Source organism: Aquarana catesbeiana, linkage group LG07, assembly GCF_042186555.1.
Source record: "Aquarana catesbeiana isolate 2022-GZ linkage group LG07, ASM4218655v1, whole genome shotgun sequence".
In the NCBI taxonomy this organism is placed as follows: domain Eukaryota; kingdom Metazoa; phylum Chordata; class Amphibia; order Anura; family Ranidae; genus Aquarana; species Aquarana catesbeiana.
Window position 1 is genome coordinate 98,346,485 of NC_133330.1, and position 16,161 is coordinate 98,362,645.

The 16,161-nt window shown below is 42.0% G+C and overlaps 1 protein-coding gene across 1 annotated transcript in view; it reads left to right on the forward strand.

Annotated features, from left to right (window-relative positions):
* The window catches only part of DMC1 (DNA meiotic recombinase 1), a 375,853-nt gene that overhangs the window by 95,803 nt on the left and 263,889 nt on the right, over nucleotides 1-16,161 (forward strand). Inside the window, exon 6 of the mRNA XM_073591924.1 lies at nucleotides 12,660-12,712. Within this exon, the coding sequence (XP_073448025.1) occupies nucleotides 12,660-12,712 (53 nt within the window). The remainder of the gene's footprint in view (nucleotides 1-12,659; nucleotides 12,713-16,161) is intronic.

Below are 16,161 nucleotides of genomic sequence, written 5' to 3' on the forward strand. Positions count from 1 at the left end.
GAATATTGGCATGCATTAAAAAGGGGATCAACTCCAGAGATAAAACGATAATTCTCCCACTCTGCAAGGCTCTGGTCCGGCCGCACCTGGAGTACGCTGTCTAGTTCTGGGCACCAGTCCTCAGGAAGGATGTACTGGAAATGGAGCGAGTACAAAGAAGGGCAACAAAGCTAATAAAGGGTCTGGAGGATCTTAGTTATGAGGAAAGGTTGTGAGCACTGAACTTATTCTCTCTGGAGAAGAGACGCTTGAGAGGGGGATATGATTTCAATATACAAATACCGTACTGGTGACCCCACAATAGGGATAAAACTTTTTTGCAGAAGAGAGTTTAACAAGACTCGTGGCCACTCATTAAAATTAGAAGAAAAGAGGTTTAACCTTAAACTACGTAGAGGGTTCTTTACTGTAAGAGCGGCAAGGATGTGGAATTCCCTTCCACAGGCGGTGGTCTCAGCGGGGAGCATTGATAGCTTCAAGAAACTATTAGATAAGCACCTGAATGACCGCAACATACAGGGATATATAATGTAATACTGACACATAATCACACACATAGGTTGGACTTGATGGACTTGTGTCTTTTTTCAACCTCACCTATTATGTAACTATGTAACTATATGTAACGTGCCACCAGAAGAGCGGCAACAGGGGTTTTATTCACATGTTTTCTTGGTAAGAAAACCAATGGGGAAATTTCTGATTGATCCTCAATCTAAAACTTCTAAACAAATCTGTCATGTACAGAAGGTTCAAGATGGACTTAATTTTTTCTGTCAGAAATCTGCTGACCCCAGAATGCTACATGGCGTCAATAGATTTAAAGGATGCATACCTGCATATCCCAATCTCGTTTCACTCCCAGAGGTACCTCAGGTTGGCGTTTAAGATGGAAGGTGGGATTCATCATCTACAATTCAGGTCCCTGCTGTTCCGGCTATCATCCTCACCTTGGATCTTTACCAAGGTGATGGCGGAAGCCCTAGCTCCACTTCGTCTTCAGGGAATCGCAGTGATTCCCTATTTGGATGACTTACTATTTTTCGCCCCCCTCAAAGAAAGGTTGCAGGACAATTTGGCCAAAGCACGCAACCATCTGGAATCTCTAGGGTGGATTCTAAACCTCCAGAAATCCTTCCTAAACCCGAGGTTTGCTTTCTGGGTTACCTAATCGATTCAGTGAAACAAAAAATATTTCTCCCTCAAGAGAAAAAGGATCAGTTCAGTACACGGTGTTGATATTTGCACAGAATCTCCACTTTCACCATGTTCAAATTTTGACGGACAACGTCACGGCTGTGGCTTATCTAAACAGACAGGGGGGCCCAGGTCTTTACAGGCACTGGCAACAGAAATCCTTCTGTGGGCAGAGAGGCACTTGCTATCCCTGTCAGCAATCCACCTAAAGGGGACCCGGAACAGAGTAGCGGATTTCCTGAGCAGACATCCCATTCAGGAGGCAGAATGGTCTCTAAATCCGGAGATCTTCGCAACAATTTCCAGTGTGTGGGGACAGCCTGAGATGGACCTGTTTGCCTCCAAACAGAATGCACAGGTTCCTCTATTTTTTTCCTTAAACAATATCCACGGGTCGCTAGGCACAGATGCTCTAGCGCATCATGGAGATTTCACCTTTGCTATGCTTTCCCCCCTGTTTCAATTAATCCAACTGGGATTAAGAAAAATTCAACGGGAGAAGGCACCAGTCATCCTAATCACTTCATTTTAGCTGAAAAGGCCCTGATTCTCAACCGTTCTGGGAATGGCGACCAAGCCCTGCTGGCATCTACCTCTCAGACAGGATCTGCTAATCCAAGGTCCAGTAAATCATCCAGAAGTGGCCAGCCTTGCTCTCCCAGCCTGGTATTTGAAGAGCAGCTAGGAGAAGCAAGGGGTTTTCAGACCATTTCGTTACAACGTTGCTATCAAGCAGGAAAAAGGTAACAAGAGCCATCTATACTAAGGTCTGGAAGGTCTGTAATTCATGGTGCATTTCATCTGCCCAAAACCAAGAGAGCCTTGTTTCCATCTTAGAATTCTTGCAAGATAGAGCAGATAAGGGGCTAGCGGTCAGTACCTTGAAGGTGCAGGTTGCTACATTTGCAGTTTTCTTAGAAAAATCTGTGGCCTCGAAACCACTGGTAGTCAGATTTTTTTAGAGGACTTACAAGATCCAAACCAGTACCAGTCAGGAGTTTCTCTAAGTGGGATCTATCAGTAGTCCTTTGAGCCCTAGCAAAGAATCCATTTGAACCTCTGGAAAAACATCCCTCAGATGTCTCACTCTTTAAGCTGTGTTTCTGATCGCCATTACTTCAGCACGTAGGATCAGTGAGCTACACGCTGAACCTTCCCTGTCAGTGTTTCCGGATAAAGTTATACTTAGGACAGACCCTAAGTTCTTGCCCAAGGTAGCTTCAATACATAATCGTTCACAAGATGTGCTCCCAACCTTCTGTCCTAACCCGTCAGGGGAGAAGGAGACTTTTTTTCATATGCTAGACATCAGAAGGATTTTGTTATGTTACCTATAAGTAACAAAGGACTTTAGACGAACAGACTCATTATTTGTTCTTTTTTCGGGCAACAAGAAAGGTTGCCAGGCTTCCAAAGTCTCTTTAGCCAGATGGCTGAAATTATCCATTCTGAAGGCATATTAACATGCAGGTTTTTCTCCACCAGCGAGAATTTGTGCACACTCAACCAGAGCGCTTGCAGCCACTTGGGCAGAGAGAGCTGGTGCCACCCCTGAACACATTTGCAATGCGGCAACGTGGTGAAGTTTCTGCACCTTTGGGAGGCGCGGCTTGCGCGTGGATGTGAATGGCTGCCTGAGCCTGAACCGCCAACCGGACTATCAGCAACCATCGGGCACCATATCGCCGCCAAACAGCCCAGCAGAGTCGCATCACATTCCCGGGAACACCGCCGACACGTTGTCCCACAAACGGAGACAAGATAGAAGCCCAAAACGCCTCACATCCTTCTCCTTCCAGCCCCGTTGAGCACAGGGAGGAAGCCAAGATGGCGCTGCCGAAGCAATGGAACGGCACTCCTCGGCTTACACAGACCTCCCTGGGGAACACCCACAAGACATTGAATAACATCCTTATCTCCCCAGGATTCTTTTCCAGCCACTCTGGTCTCCAAGAGCTCAGCCAAATTCAGGATGCGAATGGATCCTAATCACTAGACCTCAAACACAGTGAGTACAGGCCTCCATAATGCAAATGCCATCTCCTCACTACAATCCTCCATAGCCCAATTCCCAACATCAAGGCAACCGGTGCTAGACACAACAATGAAAGACATGCTGTTATCCTTACAATCCTCTTTAATGACTAACTTTTCCTCACTGATTGATAGATTCTCATTGGAAATGAAGCATATGGATAATAGAATGCAATACATAGAAAACAAAATGGAGGAATGTTCAGAAACAGTAAATGATCTTGTTGATGCATACACAGAGCAAAAAGATGACTCTGTGGATTAAAGGAAAGCTGGCGGACCTCAAGGACAGTTCCAGACACAATAACATTAAAATTTGGAATCCCAGAGTCCATTCCACCAACAGAACTACACAACTACGCTAGCGCCATGTTCTCTAGCATGCTGCCAGAACTGTCTCCAGTTGAACTTACCGTAGACAGTATCCATAGAATTCCTAAACCTCGCCACCTTGAAACAGACATCCCCAGAGATGTACTCCTGAGGATCCACTTTTACCAAGCAAAAGAACAAATCCTCTCAAAAGCAAGGGAATTGTCCCCTCTTCCAGCACCGTTCTGACATCCAACTATATGCCGATTTGTCACAGTATACCCTACAAATGAGGGGGCAGCTAAAAACGATCACTAAGGCCATGAATGTTCACAAAATAATATACAAGTGGCACCATCCAGACACCATTTTGGCTACCCACAACGGCATCCATCACAACATATCCACTCTGGATGGTGGTCTGAAACTTCTCCAAGCTTGGGGAATCATACCGGAGCATCAACGCAACGAACCTGACCCACACGGGAAACCTAATCCCTTTCAGTTTGGCCATACACGGGGGCACGGTAAGGATAGACAAAAATGAATTCAATTGCCCAGAAATCTACTTCAGTGAGCATCTACTCGTCCTGTCTGGCCATAAGCTCATTCAACCAATTGCTGAACTTTCCCCCAAGTTTGATCAGCTGCTCCCAGAGCTTTATACTGCTGATATAACTGTTTGCCTTACCTGAAGTTGTTTTGTTTTTTTGCAGTTTTGTGTATAACGTGTTTACCATATCTACATCTCTCTGAGCACTAACTGAATTCGTTACTGAACAGTTACAACTCACTACCTAACGTACTTTATACCGTTACTAGTTCCTCGATAGTACTGTTTTTGCAGCACAGTTAAGAGAACCAGACAACGGACCGTGCTTATCATCAACAACCGGATTCCTGAGAAATAACCCACTGATATCCAACAACCGTAAGTCCATTTAACCCTACTTCACTTCAGCATCACACATCAACATGGCTATCAACATCTTGTCCCTCAATGCAAAAGGTCTGAACCACCCAGCCAAATGTGCTTCTATGCGGAAAACAGTACTTTCTCAAAAGTGTGACGTTCTGTGCGTCCAAGAGACTCACTTTGCACAGAACGCAACCCTACTATGCCACCACAGACAATTCCCACATATATTCCAAACCAGCTATACCAAAAAACAGTGAGGAGTACTGATAGCCATTCGGAACACTGTATTCTTCCAATTACAAAAATGCATCGCGGACCCAGAAGGTCGGTGCATCTTCCTGATCTGTACAGTTAACAATGTCCCATACACCTTGGCCTCCATTTACGCACCAAACCACCGCCAGATAAACTTCCTCAGAAAAACACTTTGGTCAGCAAGAAAAATCCAACAGGGTCACATGTTGATTTGTGGAGATTTCATTCTGGTTCCTAATAATGCAATGGACTCCACCGCAGGGTCCAAACGACAGGCTTCTCCTTTAGATAAATTTATTACTTCTAATGAATTGTATGACGTGTGGAGGTGCGAACAAGATTTTACCTTTCTTTCGTCGCGCCACAACACCTACTCACGAATTTACTTATTTTTGACAGATAAATGGCTTCTGCAGAGAATATCGAGCTCCACTATTCACACCACCACCTGGTCAGATCATGCTTCTGTTAGCATCTCCATATCCGCTAACTCCCTACAACTCCTATATTTGGAGGTCCAATAATTACCTCCTCAACACTCCATGCTACTCCACTCCCATCAAACAACAACTAGAAAAATTCTTCTCATTAAACAAAGCATCAGTATCTGACCTGCTGGTGGTGTGGAATGTTCATAAGGCTGCGATTAGAGTTGTGTTCCTTCAAATGAGGGCTAGGGCAAAGAAAAAAAGAACTCAAAAACTAGATGAACTCTGCTGAAATATCTGCTGCTGAAACCTTGAACAAAACTAGTCCATCTCCCCTCCTCCAATCTAAAATCTTTCTCCTATGTCACGATTTAAGATCTCTACTCCTTGAGGCGTACGTAAAAAACTATAAAAAAACTCAAAGCATCCACCTATACTACAGGGAACAAAGCAGGTAAGGCCATGTCCTTACATGTCCAAGGACATAGAACTAAAACTAAAATCCCATATCTCTATCATCCCCACTGCAACGAAAAACGACTTAAACCTCATTCCATTACCAACGCATTTAGTACATACTATAAAGATCTTTACAACCTCAAAGATGACTCATCCACACATCAACCGTCCCAGAAAGAGATCCAAACCTTCCTGGACAACACAAATCTTCCTTCTATAACCACACAACTTTCATCACTAAATGAACCTTTCACAATTTCCGAAATACTACAAGTAATCAACAATCTCCCCAATTCCAAATCCCCGGGACCAGATGGCTTCACTGGGGAATACTACAAAATCTTCCAAAATATTTTAGCCCCTATCCTCTGCCATACCTTCAACTCCGCTACCAAATCTGAATCATTTCCTGCTGAAATGCTAAGTGCCATGGTTGTGACTCTACCCAAACCTGGTAAAGAACCTACATCACCAAAAAATTTCCGTCTTATCTCCTTACTTAATCTAGATCTACAAATTTATGCAAAACTTATAGCCAACAGACTCAAAAACATATTGCCATTCCTCATCCACAAAGACCAATCAGGCTTCACAAAAGGTCGCCAAGCTTCAGACGCCACTAGACGAATGATCGATATTATTCATCATGTAGAATCCACAAAAACCCCTTCGCTTTTTCTATTTCTAGATGCTGAAAAAGCATTTGATAGGGTACACTGGGGATATATATTATCAGTCTTACACAAATTTGGACTTCAAGGACAAATACACAACGCCATAATGGCCCTGTACTCTACCCCCTCAGGTGTTCTCAGCAGAGAACCTTTCTGTACCGTTCCAAATTTCCAACGGTACAAGACAAGGATGCCCACTCTCACCTCTAATATTTAACCTTATTATGGAACCCCTAGCTGAAAACATCAGATCTAACACACGCATTAAAGGAATATCTCTTGCTGATCAGGAACATAAAATCAGTCTCTTTGCGGATGACGTTATCCTCATGATTACTGACCCTGACCGCTCCCTGCCCGAGATCCAGAAGACACTTGTCTGGTTCAGTGACATTTCCTACTACAAAGTTAATGAGACTAAATCCTATATCCTAAACTTGGGAGTAAACGACTCTACTAGCGACCATCTTAAAAAACAGTTCCCTTATGCGTGGGCAGAAAAAAGTATATCTTATCTGGGAATACAACTGACCAACTCCACCAAAATGTTATTTCCATTAAACTACTTACAATGCCGGAATAAACTCCAGGAAAAACGTACCAGGCTGGCGTCTTTTGAGTTCTCGTGGTGGGGCAACTAGCAGCATTCAAAATGTTCCACCTTCCCCAGATACTTTATCTGTTTAGGGCTCTCCCGATTCCAATTCACATTAAATATTTCAAGTCCCGACAAACAATTTTATCTAAATTCATTTGGCAGGGTAAAAAAGCTAGAAGCGGCCATGACAAACTGATTAAACATCGACTAGCAGGTGGCACGGGATATGTGGATTTTCATGACTATTACATGTCCTCAATCCTAACCCAAACAAAAGAATGGTTGCAACCTGCCCCCACTTCCACAGGGTGGGGAGGGATTGAAGCCTCTACATCTCCAGGAAGTAGTCTGTCTTCATGGCTTTTTGCTATTAGCCTAGGAGTCAAAATTCCTCCCGGAATCTCCCCAACGATAGTAGCGACACTTAAAACATGGAATAGATTTGTGAATGTCAGCGTGAATCACACTCCCAACTCAGAGGTACAAATCCCTTTAGAAGCACTACAGAAGCTAATGCAATTTACATCTTACTCCCAATGGAAAGACAGGGGTATTACACACTTATCAGACCTGCTCCACATTAACAAAATTAAAACATTCCCCACATTACAGAAAGAGTTCCATCTCCCAAACTCTGACATATTCCTGTACATACGTACTAAACACTGTATTGCCTCGTTTAAAAAATGGACTTGCAAAATCCCCCAAACAGCCTGGATCTTTTTTAGATCCCCTGCACCACACCAAAAAGGGATTTCATTGTTCTATAACCTGTTACAAAACAAAAGTATCTTTACCAAATCCATCCCACTTCTTAGATGGGAGTCGGACCTGGGACAATCCTACACAGTGGATAAAAGGGAAAAGGCCTGCAAATCCACATACAAAGCTACTTGCTGCTCAACCCTTTGGGAATTAGCAATTAAATTAACACACCATTGGTATCTCACTCCCGATAAAATAGCCAAATACAACATAAATCTTGACAACTCATGTTGGAGGCAATGTGGACAGAGAGGAGATATATTACACATCTTCTGGAACTGCCCCAAACTGACAAACGACTGGGATTCAATATTCTGCTTACTCTCCGACATAACACAAATGACGATACCCATGAGACCTTCCCCAGCACTACTATCTCTAGACATAAAGCAATACCCTAACCCAATGAGAAATGTCATGACACATTTCCTATTGTCAGCAAGACTCAATATTACTAGAAATTGGAGAGACCCAGAACCACCCACGGTAAGGGAAGTGGTACAAACAACCCATGTTCACTTCTTACATGAATAAACACTAGCATTACGTCACAAAAACAAAACACACTATCTTAAAATGTGGCAACTATGGACTAGATGGACTAGCTCCCCTCCTCCAATCTAAAATCTTTCTCCTATGTCACGATTTAAGATCTCTACTCCTTGAGGCGTACGTAAAAAACTATAAAAAAACTCAAAGCATCCACCTATACTACAGGGAACAAAGCAGGTAAGGCCATGTCCTTACATGTCCAAGGACATAGAACTAAAACTAAAATCCCATATCTCTATCATCCCCACTGCAACGAAAAACGACTTAAACCTCATTCCATTACCAACGCATTTAGTACATACTATAAAGATCTTTACAACCTCAAAGATGACTCATCCACACATCAACCGTCCCAGAAAGAGATCCAAACCTTCCTGGACAACACAAATCTTCCTTCTATAACCACACAACTTTTATCACTAAATGAACCTTTCACAATTTCCGAAATACTACAAGTAATCAACAATCTCCCCAATTCCAAATCCCCGGGACCAGATGGCTTCACTGGGGAATACTACAAAATCTTCCAAAATATTTTAGCCCCTATCCTCTGCCATACCTTCAACTCCGCTACCAAATCTGAATCATTTCCTGCTGAAATGCTAAGTGCCATGGTTGTGACTCTACCAAAACCTGGTAAAGAACCTACATCACCAAAAAATTTCCGTCCTATCTCCTTACTTAATCTAGATCTACAAATTTATGCAAAACTTATAGCCAACAGACTCAAAAACATATTGCCATTCCTCATCCACAAAGACCAATCAGGCTTCACAAAAGGTCGCCAAGCTTCAGACGCCACTAGACGAATGATCAATATTATTCATCATGTAGAATCCACAAAAACCCCTTCGCTTTTTCTATTTCTAGATGCTGAAAAAGCATTTGATAGGGTACACTGGGGATATATATCATCAGTCTTACACAAATTTGGACTTCAAGGACAAATACACAATGCCATAATGGCCCTGTACTCTACCCCCTCAGGTGTTCTCAGCAGAGAACCTTTCTGTACTGTTCCAAATTTCCAACGGTACAAGACAAGGATGCCCACTCTCACCTCTAATATTTAACCTTATTATGGAACCCCTAGCTGAAAACATCAGATCTAACACACGCATTAAAGGAATATCTCTTGCTGATCAGGAACATCAGTCTCTTTGCGGATGACGTTATCCTCATGATTACTGACCCTGACCGCTCTCTGCCCGAGATCCAGAAGACACTTGTCTGGTTCAGTGACATTTCCTACTACAAAGTTAATGAGACTAAATCCTATATCCTAAACTTGGGAGTAAACGACTCTACTAGCGACCATCTTAAAAAACAGTTCCCTTATGCGTGGGCAGAAAAAAGTATATCTTATCTGGGAATACAACTGACCAACTCCACCAAAATGTTATTTCCATTAAACTACTTACAATGCCGGAATAAACTCCAGGAAAAACGTACCAGGCTGGCGTCTTTTGTGTTCTCGTGGTGGGGCAACTAGCAGCATTCAAAATGTTCCACCTTCCCCAGATACTTTATCTGTTTAGGGCTCTCCCGATTCCAATTCACATTAAATATTTCAAGTCCCGACAAACAATTTTATCTAAATTCATTTGGCAGGGTAAAAAAGCTAGGAGCGGCCATGACAAACTGATTAAACATCGACTAGCAGGTGGCACGGGATATGTGGATTTTCATGACTATTACATGTCCTCAATCCTAACCCAAACAAAAGAATGGTTTCAACCTGCCCCCACTTCCACAGGGTGGGGAGGGATTGAAGCCTCTACATCTCCAGGAAGTAGTCTGTCTTCATGGCTTTTTTCTATTAGCCTAGGAGTCAAAATTCCTCCCGGAATCTCCCCAACGATAGTAGCGACACTTAAAACATGGAATAGATTTGTGAATGTCAGCATGAATCACACTCCCAACTCAGAGGTACAAATCCCTTTAGAAGCACTACAGAAGCTAATGCAATTTACATCTTACTCCCAATGGAAAGACAGGGGTATTACACACTTATCAGACCTGCTCCACATTAACAAAATTAAAACATTCCCCACATTACAGAAAGAGTTCCATCTCCCAAACTCTGACATATTCCTGTACATACGTACTAAACACTGTATTGCCTCGTTTAAAAAATGGACTTGCAAAATCCCCCAAACAGCCTGGATCTTTTTTAGATCCCCTGCACCACACCAAAAAGGGATTTCATTGTTCTATAACCTGTTACAAAACAAAAGTATCTTTACCAAATCCATCCCACTTCTTAGATGGGAGTCGGACCTGGGACAATCCTACACAGTGGATAAAAGGGAAAAGGCCTGCAAATCCACATACAAAGCTACTTGCTGCTCAACCCTTTGGGAATTAGCAATTAAATTAACACACCATTGGTATCTCACTCCCGATAAAATAGCCAAATACAACATAAATCTTGATAACTCATGTTGGAGGCAATGGGGACAGAGAGGAGATATATTACACATCTTCTGGAACTGCCCCAAACTGACAAACGACTGGGATTCAATATTCTGCTTACTCTCCGACATAACACAAATGACGATACCCATGAGACCTTCCCCAGCACTACTATCTCTAGACATAAAGCAATACCCTAACCCAATGAGAAATGTCATGACACATTTCCTATTGTCAGCAAGACTCAATATTACTAGAAATTGGAGAGACCCAGAACCACCCACAGTAAGGGAAGTGGTACAAACAACCCACGTTCACTTCTTACATGAATAAACACTAGCATTACGTCACAAAAACGAAACACACTATCTTAAAATGTGGCAACTATGGATTAGATGGACTAGCTCCCCGGGAATTGCTGAGGCCCTTGGTTCTCAACTCTGATGGATAGATCCTACATAGTTTTTAATTAACGGTTCCATCATCTTCTTTAAAGTTTCGTTAACGTTTCTTTAATGTTTCTTACTGCTAAAACGATTGAGGTGTACTGGATTGCACTTCCAGGGTGTATGCTCTTGGGGGGGGGGGGATATGCCTACACAGGCACAGTATAGCACCGATCAGGGTGACCGGGTGGGTATGCTTTCCTCCTACCTTAAATACATTTCATATTGTCGACTGACCACCATTGAATTATAACACCTACGGAAATATATTGTACTATATTTTACTAATTCAATATAGTTAAAAGTGTTTGATACGTAAAACAGTAGACAATTTTTGTCAGCAATATTTGTTAGATGCATATCTTTGGAACGAAAATTGTATAACTTTGTATTGTATGAAAACTTTCAATAAAAATCTATTGATCTATTGAGAAAAAAAAAAAGTTTCTGCACCTTTGTGCGGCATTATAGGCTGCACCTCACATCTGCCAGCGGTCCCGCCCTAAGAGGGTAAGTCTGTTATCCTCTCAGGTGCTGTCCTGAAAGACACCTTGGGAAAATTCAAGTTATACTTACCGGTAACTTTGTTTTCCAGAAGTCTTTCAGGACGGCTACGACCTGCCCTATTGGTTTGATGTACTATGCTGTGACTAACGTATGTGCTTATGTGTTACAGCCGGGGCCGGAGGTTCTCTTCTACAACTGAGGTGTGGTAGGGAGTTGCCTGCGTTTTAAAGATTTGGAGGAAGAGGGTGTTTCCTGTGGTCCGGTGGGAGGAGTCACTATCTCTCAGGTGCTGTCCTGAAAGACTTCTGAAAAACAAGTTACTGTTAAGTCTAACTTGATTTTTTTTAAGTGAATGGGTAGGGGTACAATGTACCCCATACTCATTTACATAGGGAGAGGGGCCAGGGTCTGGGGGCCGGCTTCCAGATTCCGATAAGCCCCCTCCTGCAGACCCCGACAACCACTGGCGCATGCCGTTTTTTCGGTGTGGGGGGGGTTCCCCTTAAAATCCATGCCAGACCGGAAGGTCTGGTATAGTCTTGGAGGGAGAACCCATTCCTTTTTTTTTTTAAATTTGGTGTGGAGTTTCCCCTAAAGATTTATACCAAACACAAAGTGCCTGGCATTGTTGAGATCAAAGTCAAATCCCCGTTAGTCGAAGTCGGACGGATGTCAGACTTCAAGTCGCAGGGCAAAGTCGGATCCACAGTTGTACGACTGTTATGTTGTACCAGTGTGAACCCGGCCTTATACTGCTTGCTATAATCTGAGCAGATGTGAGGAGGGAATAGTTATAGCTTCTAGGGGCTGGTCTTCGGTTTCTGTGTCCATTTCACTAGGCAATAGTAAAACCTTTGATTGCTTGTTATCCATAAATGTGTGTCCTCAATGGGCTCCAAAACAAAAATTTTATGGCAAATAAAAATCCTATTATTTATTATATTTATCATGTTTTCTTGTAGATCAGAAACTTGTTTAGACATCCAAATTATTTTTATGTGATTATTACAGCATTGTTATGACCTCACGTTGTCCATACTGTAGAATATGTATAAAGCAGTAAAAACAATCATTTAAGTCTGCACCTTTATTTTCCAGCAAGCTTTTAGGAGGGGGAATTGAAAGTATGGCAATAACAGAGACCTTTGGAGGTAATTCTTCAAAATGTAACTGTATATAAGAACTAACACTGCATTAAGAGTGGCAGTAGAGGATAAGATATCTTAAGAAGGCCAGACTGGGAATATCTGCCTGTCTTAGAATTAATTACTTGAGCGGAGGGACCTGTAATGATTAGGGGTGCACCGAATAGAAAATTCCAGTGCTGAAACCGAAAATTCAGGATGCACTTGGCTGAAACTGAAACCAAAATTTACGGTTTTTAAAAAATATATTTTTAGAAATAATTGTATTGTATTCGACTTTTTAATTAATATCATGAATATAAATGATTATGGATTTATTGTCAGCCATTATCAACACCTTTTGAAGTGGTGTTAAAAATCCCGCTTGCTGCATTTTTGGTGCATATTTGGTCATGTAAAAAAAAAAAACACACCCAAAAATGCACCTCCCCAATGAAATGCATTGAAAATGCAGCAAGAACGCATAAAAAATACATGTTGTGCTTTTGATGCATTTTTTGAGTCACATAACCTAGGAAAAACACATCATAAGCATGGCAAAATTGCGGGTGTTTTCAGCAGCCATTATTGGCACCTTTTTTTCTTTCGGCCCAACGCTGAAAACCCTATTTTCCACCGATAATTTTCGGTGGCCAAGATTTCGGTGCATCACTAGTAATGATACTTGCCTAAGGCTAAGAATGGTGCACTTTTTTAATTTTACACCTTCTTTAATTTTACACATCTTCGGTGAAGATTGAAGAATAAGGACTTGCTTGCTGCTTAATGCTCATTCAAACCACAGCATGCATGATACTGTGTGCATAAGATTTGTGTGTTGGTGTGCAGTGTAACACATGCTGTGCTGCAATGCATTGCATTTTTTCCCTCAAAAATATAGTTATTGGGCATTGCATGTGTATCTGTGTGCCCTCCACTACTGTAAGAATGTTTCTTGTGTTAAATTGACAGTGCTGTCCAACACAGTAGAGTGTGACTGGCTGACACTGCTGCCCCTTTTCTATAAAGTCATTACAGAAAGTTTATAACAATTCAGATACTTTTACCAACTGAAAAGTATTAATACTTTTAAATGAATGTATTACTCCATCATTGAGTGCTTTTGACTTCTGCCTGGAGAAACATTAATGCAATCAGTCAGTATAGTGCTAATGCTATCCAGGAAACACTGAAGCTGCATTAAAGTCAAAATTAGCTATTCTAAGGCCCTTTTCACACTGCTCTGTACCAAAATCTTGGTAAAATCGCATATGCGTTTTTACCACGATTTTGCTTTGTTTCAGATGCGCTTCCCCTGCATTTTTGGTGCATTTTTGGGGCGCCTGCACCTAGGAAAAATGGACATGTGACTCAGAATTACACCAAAAATGCAAATACCGTGATTTCAATGGGAAGCTGCGGCTTTCAAAACTGCACCAAAGATGCAGCATGCAGGACTTTTCAAAACGTACCGCACTCACAGTGAAGTGGTGTAAAAAGTCCCATAGGATTTAAAGGGAAATATTTTTCCTGCCTTTTTACCTTTCAAGAAAAACGCAGGAAAAACGTATCAGTGTGAAAGGACCCTAAAGTACAGTCAGGTTATTACAGTCCGAGTTTCATGGAGCAGCAAGATTCCAGAGAACTTTTCACATTTGGAGTGGTTGGGTGTGCATGCAAATTTGTGTTGCGTAATGCCCTTTTTCTCCCTGCTTGGTGTATCGCCAGTAACATTCAAACCTCAATTATGGGATTAAATCTGCTTGGTAGCTGTAAGCAAGTTCTACTGATACCTAAAATATATCAAGTGTTCTGTGCATGAGATTCAGTGGATGAATTTGAAAATTAGTATTTTTTTTATAAGCAGATAAGTGAAAGGGTAAAAAACAGAGAGGTGATAAGGGCGCTCTGGTGGAGGTGGGTAGCTGGCAGAGGGATGATAGTGATGAGATGGCACTTCTGGCAGCACTTTGGTTAGAGGAGAAGTAACTCTGAAGATATAAAAAAGGAAAAGAAAGGCGCCTCTAAGTGCAGTATGTAAAATTTAATAGAGTGCACAAAGGGTTAAAAGCACTTACAAGATTGTTGAGTGTTAAAAGACATGATAAAATCAGGAGTCCTCATCTGTGGCATGTGTCCATCCTCAGCACGGTGGTAGAGAGCAGTGTAGAGCCGTCCAGCAGCTGTAAAGCGTTCTCATGCGTGTTGGAAAGAGGAGGCAGCAGGGAAGCCTGTATTCACTGCGGGACACACAAGGCTGATGGTGTCAGTGTAGAGAAGGGGGCGGTAACGCGTTTCGGAGCATGTGCGGCTCCTTCGTCAGACCTACGCCCACACTCCTCAAGCTGGCTTATAAATGGTGAGGGGGAGGAGCAAGGGGAGGAGTGTGGGCAGATACTAAATACACAATGATAAGGGAAGTGACAGATGTATTATGAGGACGGCCAAGACGACCGTGCACTCGCAAAATGGATTATTAATGTCAGTGCTATATACAATGAAGTCCTGAAGGAATTTGACACAGGGGTACAGGGCACAGATGGCAGTGGTTAAATTAACAATGAATAAATAAATATACAAACATAAGGTTGACATTGAATTAATATACAGGTGTGTTACATGGTCGGCCGGGTGTCTATATGAATGTGTTATAAAGGCGGCCGGGCGTTTGTACACATGCAAATAGGGTCGTAAGTCTAATGTTGAGTTGACAATGAATAAATCTACAGCCGTGTTACAAGGGCGGCCAGGCGTATATACACATGTGTTACCGGGGCAGCCAGGCATCTATGTGCACGTGTTACAAAGGCAGCCTGGCATTTGTACACATGCAAATAAGGTCGTAAGTCTAATGTTAAATTAACAATGAATAAATAATAAATAAGTATGTAGCCGTGTTACAAGGGCAGCTGGGGAGCTATACACCTGTGTTACAGGGGCGGCCAGGCATCTGTACACATGCAAATAAAGTAATAAATCTGTTGTAAGGGGATAAAAAAAAAAAAAGGAATAAGCGATTACTAATTATGTCTGTAACAATGATAAAACAGTGATGAATATTACTTTACTATGAATAAGTGTATAGGTGTGTGTTACAAGGGCGGCCGGGAGTCTATACACTAAAGACAGATAGAGGAAAATAGTGGATGCTTATACAAGTTGTACGAATTGTGCAGATTATGCCTGTAGCAATAATCTCACGGTGAGAGGTATTACTCAACTGTGTACTAGAATATAGAAGTGTTACAGGGGCGGCTGGGCGTCTATAAACTACAGAAGGATAATAGGAGGTGGTGGATACTTGTACAAATAGTGCAGATTATGCCTGTAGCAATACTCTGACGATAATAGATAATAATAGATAATGATAGACTGTAAATAAGTATGCGAGTGTGTTACAGGGGCGGCTGGGCATTTACACACCCGCAAATAAGGTCACAAATCTACTATAAGGAATTAACTTATAGGAATAGGTA